Source organism: Sturnira hondurensis, unplaced genomic scaffold, assembly GCF_014824575.4.
Source record: "Sturnira hondurensis isolate 20B ecotype Veracruz unplaced genomic scaffold, ASM1482457v3 Scaffold0014384, whole genome shotgun sequence".
Classification (NCBI taxonomy): Eukaryota; Metazoa; Chordata; class Mammalia; order Chiroptera; family Phyllostomidae; genus Sturnira; species Sturnira hondurensis.
This window is the reverse complement of record NW_028087015.1, coordinates 2,823,179-2,835,643: the sequence shown is the minus strand read 5'-3', so window position 1 is coordinate 2,835,643 and position 12,465 is coordinate 2,823,179. Positions and strand designations below refer to the sequence as shown.

The 12,465-nt window shown below is 41.9% G+C and overlaps 1 protein-coding gene across 1 annotated transcript in view; it reads left to right on the top strand.

The window, feature by feature from the left end:
• The window catches only part of NLN (neurolysin), an 84,946-nt gene extending 73,687 nt beyond the window's left edge, over window positions 1-11,259 (top strand). The window contains exons 12-13 of the mRNA XM_037062847.1: window positions 348-484; window positions 9,388-11,259. Coding sequence (XP_036918742.1) covers window positions 348-484; window positions 9,388-9,522 — 272 coding nt within the window. The 3' untranslated portion in view covers window positions 9,523-11,259. The remainder of the gene's footprint in view (window positions 1-347; window positions 485-9,387) is intronic.
• Window positions 11,260-12,465: the final 1,206 nt, after the last annotated feature.

The following is a 12,465-nucleotide window of genomic DNA, read 5'->3' as shown; positions in this document are numbered from 1 at the left end:
GCTCGCTATTGGGGTATTCGTAAAACTCAGGTGTGTCTAAGGCCTGAGAAAGGATCGAGGGATTCTGAAACTCTGAGCTATCCGATGGGTGTGGACCGAGCCTCTGAAACCATTGTTCGGCATTCCAGCGCTAAGGGCCGAAACCAGCCCTCGGGTTGAGCCGTCACTGAAGAGAAGTTTGTAAACATCTTGGCCAAGGGCACACAGAAACCCAGGGTGTACTGGCGGTGAAATCCTATCTCTCTCTCCTCCCACGGCAGAGCTCCCTGTAGGGAAACCTTAGCTAGCTGATAACCTGGTAATTAACATTTGCCATCACATTGATTGAAATGTATCTTTCTTTAAAGGCACAAATATGCCAGCCACTTTCGGACATTTGGCAGGGGGATATGATGGCCAATATTATGGATATCTGTGGAGTGAAGTATTTTCCATGGACATGTTTTACAGCTGTTTTAAAAAAGAAGGAATAATGAATCCAGAGGTATTGTAATTTTTTCCTCTTTTCGTTAATTTTGTAGTTGTTTTCTCCCCTTTAACACCTAGTGTAAAATTTCCTAATACACCTACGTATTAAAGTAAGAGATTTGGTAATAGCTTTGAACTTTAAAGTCTTAAATCATCATATATCAAGTTGCAGCAAGTGATTAACTTTAATTCTATAAGTTTAAAAAAAGCCTATTGCATTTTCTTGCTTATTAGCATTCCAATATATTACATAATTAAAGTTCATTATTCATTTAATTATTGCATAATTAAAATGCATAAAAGCTTTGTTTATACATTTGCACATTTATAGCTGCTAGTTTTGACATGTGCTGTGCAGTGTTTTGGCTTTATAGGTGATTGGGTAAGAAAGCTAAACTCCTTCCTGATATTCACAGTCTGTTTACATTTTGATATTCTCTACATGCTTTCCTTATACATTTTCTGTGGAAGACACCCTTTCTCTGTGGTCCACATACCCCACCTACAGCATAGTTTGTAACCTAAATGCCTTCAGGTAACTTAAGCTGCTTCGCTAACCTGAGCCATCTTTCCGTGCACAGTGAATTGACTGCCAGGTGGCTGCCAGCCAAGCCTTCCTGAGTTACAGTCCCCTGGTCTCTGCTCTTGTAGAAGACTCAGCTGTCAGATTTTTTCTAGGGCTGATGCATTTTCCAGTGTGTTTTTCATTCTGTTTGATTCAGAAACTAGAAGAACAAATTATGAAAATCAGGCTCTCTGTGCTTACTTCAACCAGCTGATGTGTTCCTCAAAGTTTATGTTTCAGGATTACATAGTGTGCACTAAGATATATTGATATGATTTGGACTACTATCTCTCCCACCACGCCCCCCACCACCACCACCACAACAACAATGAAAATAATAATAACAAAAAACCCACTTCTAGGGTACTCGCATTCTATTCACTAACCTTTCAACCACTGTCTTCCATCCCACCCTGCATGAGCTGTTATTTCCCTTTAAATCTCCTTCCATTCCCTGGCCACCTCATTTATGATGGCAATGGCCAGCCGCTGACTTCTGCATGACCTTCAGCTAGTGCCCAGCCCTGGATTCCTCCACCATGGCATGGAGTGATGCCGCCCTTGGGATTCAGAGTGTTCTGGGGAAGATCATATGACCCCATTAACATGCCCAGCTACAAAGTCATGCTGTCCGAGCTGCACTGGAAACCGTGTGGCTCTGCAGTCCTGCTCCAGTTCCTTCGTTGAGCTCCCCCAGGTCCCCACCGCCTCTCTCTTCTCTGGTGATCCCTCCTCTCTGCCGAGAAAATTAAGATCACTGAGAGTGAGTGCCTTCATCTTTCTTTTTCTTCCTACAGATCAGGGTTCCTTTTCTTCTGTCCCAGAGGTGATTCCTCTCATTTTAAGCCTTCCTAGTTTGCCATCTTGAAAGGAAACTGGGATTATTGCTGTTGATTCTCATCAACTCAATGCTATGACTCGGGTGCTCTTCCTTTCACAGTCTCATTTTTTAGTATAAGAAACAGCCTTTGCACCCTCTGTTTCCTGGCTATTACCTCCATCCACTGATCTGGAAAGTTATCTTTCCTCCAACATTACCACTGAGGACCCAATCGCCAACTTTTAAAAGCTTTTGTCTACCTTTTATTTTTTGTGTGTGTAACGTATTACTTCTTGTTTCCTCTCTTTATTCACAGCCCTGAGGTTAGCAAATTTCTTCCTTAATTCCCAGAACTCCCTGTGTGTTAACTGAATTTCTGTGTTCCTGTAGGTCTTTCCACCTTCCCATTCCTATTTCTTCCACTTAAAATGTGTGCCTTCCAAAAAAATGTATGCCTTCCTTGTCCATGCCTCTCAAAAACCTTACCATTCTTGCCCTGGCTGGTATAGCTCAGTGGATTGAAAACTGGCCTGTGAACCAAAGGGTCACTGGTTCAATTCCCAGTCAGGGCACATGCCTGGGTTTTGGGCCAGGTCCCCAGCAGGTGGCGCATGACAGGCAACCATACATTGATGTTTCTCTCTCTGTTACTCTTTCCCTTCCCTTCCCCTCTCTCAAAAAAAGTAAATAAATAAAACCTTTAAAAAAAACCCAAACCTTCCCATTCTTAAAGACCCTACTCAGATGGCCACTTGCGTGAAAGATTCTAGATCATCAAAACCAAAAGTGGCCTTCCCATGCTCTGAACAGAAGAGCAGACTTGGGCATAAGGTGAAGGCTTCAAGTAAGCTTTTCTCTTGTCTGGAAAATACAACTACTATACAAAGTGAAAAAAATCAGATTATAAAATGTTTCATACCATAGGATGCAAATTTTTATTTTAAAACATATGTTTCAGCCCTGTCAGGTAGTTTCAGTTGGCTAGTGTATTATCTCAATACACCAAGGTTTGATCCCCAGTCAGGGCACACAAGAATCAACCAATGATACATAAAATAAGTGAAACAGCAACTCACTGTCTCCCCCCCCCCCCACTTCCTCTCTCTCTTAAAATCAGTAAATAGAATAAAGTATATATTTAGGGAAAAAGTACTTGAAAGTGTCAGTTGTTATCTTTGGGTGATAAATTTATGAGTGATTGTTAAATATTTTTCTGTACTTGTATGGAGCTTTTTCTTTTACATAGAATATAAATTACTGTAGAAATCAGAGAACAATGTTTAAAGAGACACAAGATATGGAAATACGCAGGCACAATCATGACCTCTTACAGGCTCTCGTTAGTTGGCGAGGTTTCTTGGTATATGGGCCACTGCAGGGTCCTCCTTCCCCACCTCTGTGCCTCTCTCGTGAGCGCACCCCAGTCCCCTCCACTGCGCTGTTCTCTCTCAGCCGCCCAGGCGATCTCAGCCGCCCAGGCGATCGCCAAAGGACACGGATCCCAGTGGATCCCAAGGACCTGGCACGTCCAGTAGAAGCAGTCCTGCCACCAAGTTTCTAAACTTCCTTCCATTCTCAAGTTCCACAGCTTGGCAGGCAGCCAGAGCACTCGCAGGTTGAACAAGGGTTGAACTTGGAAGACACAAGACTCCCAAAAACTTGGGCTTGTTTCCTTGTGATGTTAAAAGCAGTTCTCAATTTTACTAAATTTTGGATCCAACAGCTCTGTCTACTGTTACTCATCTAAAGCCATGAAGCTGGCTTTAATTCCTTCCTTTTCCTTCCCCGTCAAATACTCTGGAACGTCGCACCATTCATTGCCCCCTCCTGTCACAGCAGTAGCAACGTGGCCCCGGGGCCCAAGAAGAACCCTTTGCAGCCACCCTCACGTGCTCTTCTGGTGGGTACTGGACCCGCTTTTGAAACGGCCATTTTATTCCCTCCTGCAGTGTACTGTTTGGTGGTGGTGGTTTGTGTTTTTGTAAATGTTGGCTCTGAAATACCACCTGATTTACAACATTCAAATACCCACTATTAAAAATGAATCCTTTGCTGTGACAATTTTGTTCTGGGAAAAATGTAGGTCATTATTGCAACGATGATGCAATGAAGAGTAAGAATTTTTATGTTTTGATGAAGAGACAGAATTTTTATTGCTTCAGTTTGAACAGTGTTTAATCTGAAGTCATGGGTATCAGGTAATCACAGTGGATCAGGCAGATTCATTTTCTCAAGGCCCTTGCCCTCTCTGGCATGTATTTCGATCATTTTGAGAAGATAGCAGGTTGGCCTTTCAAGGAGCCTAGTACCTCCTATTCTTAGTCTCCAGCCTCTAGAGAGGCTGGGCACTGAAAGATCATGAATTGTTGGCCTCACTGGTCACGGTCAGTGGTATCAGCAAAAGAACATCGCCAGGCCTTCTCTCTGCAACCTCTTGCCATCCTGCAAAGCCCAGACTTGGCTCTGAGAACCATTCTATTTCATAGCAAGCAGAGCTATAGAAAGAGTACAACTTACTGGGAAGACAGTAATAGGAAGGACCGAATAGAAACCTGCAGTCTTTTGGATGTCATTTGGTAGCAATAAAATATTGTATGGTGCAATTATCTCCATGATTGTATTTTGAGGGCTTCTATCCAAGTGTTAGAACTGACCACTTACCTATAATGGCCTGAAAGTTTGCTACCTCTATTGTTTTCTGAAGTTTTTTATACTCTTCATAGTAAATAGAGATAGCACCTTAACTGTTTTAGTTTGTTAAATGTCATCTAAAGTTTTTGTTTCTGGTGGAAAATGGAGAAGCCTCATTACCAGACATGCCTTTTACTTCTCCAGCTGGTCTCTTAAATAACTGGCAGGGAACTGCTTGGGATTAACACTTTCTCAGTGAGCTCTAAGACCTCTTTAAGGTCACCAAATATAGTTTCAAAATCCAGCAGCTAATCATAGGGTTGAAAAAACGGGGGCTTTTAACTAGGGCCATTTCTTTTTATAAGGCAAGCTTCATTGTGGGAAAATTTCCTAAGAGGTAATAGACATTGTGGATTCAGAGGCAATTATATTGTTAAGCTAGAATTATCTTCCTTCTCTTTTGCATGTAGAAAAATTGCTAAGCTTTGTTTTCTCCATCAATGAAGAAGAAATACAACCAAGTATCGCTGCTGAAAGGAATACCAAGAAAGTTAAGATAAAGTGTTCCTATTATAGTATAATGTGTAATGCCATAAAGAAGCAGCTAGATCTTACTTGCAATAATAGACCAGACACAGAAACACAAAGAATTTTGATTAAACATGAAAAGGAATTGCCTGGCGGAGAGTGTATACTATTCAGCTAAGTAGTCCAGTGCCTTTCAAAGCAGAATCCAGTTCTTGCTATAATGCATCGATAAGGGAGAACGTGAAATTTCCTCTCCCAACAGCCCTTCAAATGGATTAACCTCCACTACATCTCTCCTGACCTATCCAAGAGCTGATTTTTCGTACACTTCAGCCTCTTGGAAGGGAGTTAGATTTTGCCTAATTTAAAGAACAAAGAAAGGAAAGGATTGATTTCCAACCAACTTCCTGGATACAGACCTTCTAAGTCTTGAATCACAACCAGCTAGAAGCAGTTTTTCTTCCTTTGAGTCCTCACCGCCCTCTTTGTGTTTCTCTTAGGCTCCTAATAACTTGCCTTGTTAACTGTCTATTTCTTTATCTCACCTCCTAGATCATAAAGCCCTTGTAAAAAGAATCTTTTTTTCATCTTTGAAAAAAGGTTTTATTCATCTTTGTGTTTGTTGTCTGCTTCAAACCTGCTACATTTAATTAGCACTGTTACAAGTGGGTACCTCTTCGGACCTAACTGGTAGCTCCTCCCATCTACTCCCATTTCTGTACCCCCCAACACATCCTACTCCCCAGGGTACCATTTTTCTCCCAGTCTTCTCCCTCCCCTTAAATAAAGATTTATCCTTCCATCCTCACAAACTGAAACTTTGCTTAAGGTTTCAAGAAGGCCACTTCTAATCAAGCGGAGATTCCTACCACTGTTCTCATTTTATGAGTACCAGCACCATCCTTTTACTCTCTCCCTCCTTCTTTGTTACTGTCAGTGGTATTCTTTTTCCACCCACAATCTCCTCACACTCATAGAAAACAAAGGGTGTAATGTTGGGAAGGAGATTGCAGATGGGCGTTAGAAGAAAAGATGGCAAAGTCCACCTTGAAAGCAGGCTGGGTAGTCTGTGAGGTGCCTGATCAGCATCCCTCATCCCTGGGTGGATGCTGTCTGCCCTGAGGCCTGTCTCTCGGTGTAGGAAGGAGCCGACTCTGGCTCCACTCCCCAGGGTCAATCATAATGAGGAGGAGGAAGAGAGGGAGGGAGGTTTGGAAGGCAGTGAGACCTTGTATGTGCTGCTCCAGGGGTGCGAGAGATAGCAGGAGACCCAGTCCGGTCCCCGTTTTTCTGGTACTCTCGTTGTTAGATGGCGGATGTCCTTCATCCTGATAGTTATGGTCGCTCTTAAAGTATGACCTCAAATAAAGGCTGCATGTTCTTAGATCAAATGAGTGCCTTGTCTCTCCTACTTAATATGACAATTCCTACTGAATTATATATTCTAGTTCATACTAATAGTGGAGATGCAGTCTCTTACACATTTTGTTGTCTTTAGTAGGACACAGAAGTAATTTTAAGGAAATACCAAACCAGGAACACATTTGTTTCCCTGAACTTTACGTAAGAAACTGAGCTCAGGAGCAGTGTGAGAGGGAAGGAAATGAAAGGAGGGATAAATGACTAAGGTTTACTGAATGCTACATGCCTGCTATTATAGCAGGGACTAGGCAGTGTACGGACATCATTCCCTCCAATTCCCTGCACATTGTAAGGTAGGCATATTCCCATTCTACAGGCAAGGAGACCAAAGCCCAAGGTCACGTGGCTAAGAGTGAAACCAAGAGTCAAGCCTGGGTCTGGCTCCTAAACTCCTGACATGGCAGTAGAAAACATCCTTGTTAGATGGGACTTGCACCATTGCCAAAAGATACATGTCAGCATGAAAAACCACAGAGGTGACCGATGGTGATTTTCTTTCACAGAACAGGTAATAGGAGCTCTTACTATGCGCAGATCCTCCTGAAGGAATGTTTTAGCACGAAAAATGTTAGCGATTGTCTTAGAGCTTCTCTTCCTGCTTTCCTCAAAGTCCAAGTTCTTCACTATGTAAACAAACTAAAACGACTTACCACAAAGCCTCCTTCCACCTGTGGCATAAGTCTCCCAGGCCATGTTCTCTCACCCAGAGGGCCAGTACCTTCCTAAAAATGCAAAAATTCACTTAACATTTTTTTGTTAAGAGAAGCAAGAGCCTATTACCAAAATGACTCAAACTCTTCTCCAAGCCTCATTGCAAAGGAAATGAAACTATTAAAAGACCATCGCTCTGTAATTCAGGAAATTGAATCAGCTTGTTTGGAGCTCTGAGCAGGGGAGGACCAGAGCTGTACTGAGCCACCTACTGTGAGACTACACAGCAGGAGGGTGTCCTGCTCTGCCGTGACTTCGCCATTCTGCCCATTCTGCGTCGGCACGAGCTGGCTCTTCACACCACGCCGCTAGCTCCAAGCTTTCTTACTTTTTTTCCACCTAAATTACAGCTCTCCGTACAAGATATGTCAGCATTGGGATGATTTATTTTTTACATCATTTAAATTTTTCACAAATGTTCCAGTCATATCTGTGCAATGACATGTCTTTTTAATAAATAAAAGATTCTTAGATCGTAAACACTAAGAATTTCTACAGATAAGTGGTAATAGTGTGGCAGCTGGACGGTAGGTCCATGAGGGTTCATGGTACTGTCTTCTCTGCTCTCAGTGTATACAATGTTTCTACGGTAAAGGGATTGAAATATTTTTATTAGTCTGCAGAGAAATTTAACTGAAGAATTGTAAAAAAACCCGCTAGATTTTGAGGACTCACACTAAAAAACATCTCAATAATTTTTTATATTGATACATGTGATTGTAGATATACTGGTTTAAATAAAATAAATCGTTGTAAGTAACTTCACCTCTATGTTTTTTACCTTTTAAAATGTGATTATGAGAAAATGTAAAGTTCTGTACGTGGCTCACATTGTATTTCTGTTGGACAGTGCTGCCCTAAAGTTCGTGGGAAAAGACCTGTTGGATTCATCATTTACTCCTGATTAGGGTTCAGGCTATAGAGTTGGGCAGGAGGCTATAGATGATTAATGAGGTGATGGTTTCTGTTTATACCGAAAGATAACCCAGAGAACCCAGAAGTTTTCATTTTATGGCCTGCTAGGATATGACATAGTTTTGTATATAATTGGGTAGATTTTGTTCTTTTGCACTTTATTTGTTTAATATTTTTTATTATTTGTTGATTTTTGAGAGAGAGAGGGAGGGAGGAGAGAGCAACATCAATTTGTTGCTGTGCTTACCTGTGTATTCATTGGTTGATTCTTGTATATGCTTTGTCCGAAGATTGAACCCACGACTTTGGCACATGGGGACAATGCTCTGACCAACCAGCCAGGGCCCATTCATCCACATTTTATTTTCCTCAGCAGTTTGACTGGACTTATGATTGTACCAAACAGAATCACTGTTGTAAGTCAAAAGTTAGAGTACTTTTGTCTCTGGAAATTGTCTAGCTATTCTTGTGCTCAAAAAGATTCTTGGTCCTATGATCAAGTGATATAAAGGACATAGATTTAAGAGTGTTACTCTGTGAACTATTGTTTTATGTGTATATTTAGAATTATGCTTCATTGAGTTGTCTTGCCTCACTTCCCTAAAAGGACGGTGAAAAGGAAGTGAAGATATTGAATAACACGGATATTGAGTTACAGTTCTTTTCTTTCACTTGATCTGCTCATGTGATTATGTAAATAAAGGCAGAGGAACTGCAATGTATTTTTAAATTGCAGATCTGCTCCCCAAAGAAAACTTCACAAAGCTCCCAGTGCCCAGCGCTGGGCCCACAGAAATGTCTCACCTTACACCTGGGCCGTGTGCTACCCCTGCCACCCCGTCATCCACAAGGATTAGTGGGGGTTTTATGAGCCCCTTGTAAAAACAGAGCAGAAGCCATTTGGCAGGAGCTGTGTCGCCGTTTGCAGGTACACAGAACCCCTGCTCATGGCCTTCTTGACACTTGCTTTGCTGACCCTTTTGAAATCGTATTTGAGAGGGAGTAACACATAAGATCCTGTTATACATTCCATCCGGCTATTTTTTGTTTGTCTGTTTGTTCACATGGTCAGTTCACTGCTGAGAATCAAAAGCAACAAGATAGTAATAAAGGGAAGTGTAGAAGACCGGAGGTCTAAGCTCCAGATCTCTTAGCTACCGAAATAAATAAATACCGCAGAGCCGCAGCCCCAAGTAAAAGAGAACATCCAGACAGAGTAGAGCTGAAGTCCCTTTTGTTTGCACCCCTACCCCTTTCTCTATTGCTTCTAAAGATTGGAAAATCACTGTGACCATGAATTGTTAGGCATGATGTTTTATTTTATTAGGTTGGAATGAAATACAGAAACCTAATCCTGAAACCTGGGGGATCTCTGGACGGCATGGACATGCTCCAGAATTTCTTGAATCGTGAGCCAAACCAAAAAGCGTTCCTAATGAGCAGAGGCCTGCACTCTCCGTAAACTGGGGCGCTCGGGTAGCCGTCCATGTCTGGAGGACACGTCGACATCGCCATGTGTGACTGGCCTGGAAACTGAAGGGAGTTTTGCAAATGAAAATGTAGATTTCTATTGACTGCCTTTTGTTTTTTGGGTTTGAAAAATTATACCAATGTAAATGGAATTATAAATACGGTGACCTAAGAAAAGACCCACTTGAAAATAATTGAACTGTACAATTTCATAAAAATAGATTTGATTTCTTTTTATAAAAGTTTCATGTGACTGTAATTTGATTTTTTTACTCTTGTAATCTAGATAATATAATGTCAGAGGAATCTGAGTTTTCAAATGGAATCACATACATTATATAATTTGATCCTTTGTATATCTTGGAATTTTTTACTTGGGATTTCTGGACATAAATGAATCACCACATTCCTCTGGTGAACATTTTCTTGGAGCCCCACAGCAGCTTCGACTCTCTGCCTCACAGTACAGTGTGACCTCCTTGACTACATACCTCAGGGCCAGGGGACGCGCCTCAGTACCACATGTATCTTTGTATTTCATGCCTCATGATTCCAACTTTCTGCCACACGTACATAATGTTCCTCCACGTAGGTTTGTCTTACCTGTCCACAGTCCAGACGATTATGAATTCTAACTAGCCTAATGTATATTGCGAGTTTTTGTGTCTTGTATTAGAGGATTTGGGATCTTGCGTTAGAGGTTGTCAGTCTTTTGGCATATTTGCCAATGAGATCACTAAAGCAAGGACATGCTTCTCTTTTCATGGTTCTAATAAGCGGTGGGGACTTTGCCTCCTTTGCTGCCTGCGTCACCCAAAGTACGCATGTCACGAATGGCTGTTTAGAGAGCCAAAGCTGATGCAAAGCAAGAGTTCAGACACTCCAGGGGAAGAGTGGATTCCGGACAGAAGGGTTGCGGGACAGCTGCTCCCGAGCGTTGCGTGTGTGCTCAAACTCAGCCATGGTTGGGGGCACAGTTCTTCCGTAGTTGGTTTTGTCTGGCGATTTTTATTTTCAGTGACCCTTGGGATCTCTCTTCAACTAAATATAGGCCTAAATTCCAATTTTGTAGCAGACAGTAAACTCGAAGCACTTATTTTTCCTCTGGGAGTCTGTCTACTCAATAAGAAAGCCACAACAGAACAGTAAAACTTTTTAAATGAAAAAAAAACCAAACTAAATGTGCTCTGTGTAAGTCTTCAGGTTGCCTCCCACTGTGTACCTGAGGTATGACTTTGGTGGCCAGGCACAAGATTGGAACCTTGCTCTTGTCTAATCCAAATGGACTTGGTGTGAAATAAAAAAATATTATGCTGCATAGAGGCAGCAGGAAGAATCAAGAGCTTTAGAGACACAGAAGAAAAGTTCAAGATTAGCATGGCCAAGCAAACACCTTAAACAGCCACAGGAATCCCACCTCCCTTTGGAGACGATTGCCCGGCCCCTTTCACTCCTGCACTCGGTCAGTGTCACCGCCTTGGTCCCCAAAGCTGGTTTTTTTTTTATGGTTTTAGCAACCCGTGGTACTTTCTCTCTTTTCTGTTTTCCAGACTGTTCTGTTTTTCAGTTTCAGAAAAAACTCTCTTCAGCTTTTTCTATTGCCCAGTGTATCTCCTTAACAATAACTTTATGGTTTTAAACCTTACCTTATTTCATGTGCAAACACTAGTGCTTGGTATAAAAAAGCTCCACACAATAAAGCTGCATTACTATCCACAGGCATGAACTCCTATTTCTTTCCTTTGTCACTGTATTTTTTAACTTTATTGAATTTAGTAGGGCATGGGTTTCAGGTGTACAACTCAATAAAACATCATCTGTACACTGCCTCGTGCGTCTGTCTCCCCACGCAAAGTCTCCTTCCGTCCCCGTCCTTCCCCGCGTTGCCCACCTCTGCCCACCCCCACCTCCCTTCCCCTCTGGCTGTCACACACTGTTACTTGTGTCTGTGTGTTTTATATATGTGTGTGTATGTATTTGCTAATCCTTCCACTTTTCCCCCCAGGCCCACAACTCCCCTCTCCTCTGTCTGTTCTGTGTATCCATGCCACTGTTTCTATTGTGTTTATCGGGTTATTGTCATTAGATTCCACATGCAAGTGAGATCATAGGGTGTTTGTCTTTCTCTGACTTCCTTATTTCACTTAGTATAATGTTCTCCTGGTCCATCCATGCTGTCACAAAAGGTAAAATTTCCATTATTACCCACTTATATTCCACTGGACAAGTGTACCACAGCTTTTTGTTATCCACTCATAAAGTGTCCACCATCTATTGGTCGGCACTTGAGCTATTTCCAGGTCTTGGCTATTATTATAAATGATGCTGCAATGAGCATAGAGGTGCATGTATTCTTTCAAGTTTGTGTTTTAACATTTCTTTTATACGTTCATGTGGCCCATGTGGCTCAGCTGGTTGGACATCATCCCACAAACCAAAAAGTTGCAAGTTTGATTCCCGGCAGGGCACATGTCTGGGTTGCGGGTTTGGTCCCCAGTCAGGGCACGTGCAAGAGGCAACCGATCAATGTTTCTCTCTCACACTGGTGATTCTTTTCTTCTATTTCTCTCCTATCCCCTCTCTCTAGAATCAGTAAAAGAAAAAAAAAATTTATTTAAACCCTGAAGTACATAAGAGAAATGAAGTGCTGTGGTGTTCTTTTTCAGGTTCACATTCAATATTAAAATTCTGCCAAAGAACAGCAACGAGATCAAATACTCACAAGGAAGATATTCTCTAGCATATTTTTAAACTAAGGACTTACTTTGTAAAGCCTATCTGAATGTGACCGTCCACCTGCGTACTCTTTTTTTCCAGATCAGAGCACAGAGTGTCAGCAAGGCACTCTGAGTGGTGGATCGCTATAAAAATTGCAATTGGACAACCTACGGTTCAGAGCTGTGGACTGAGCCACACAGTGCAGTCTCCCTTGGTT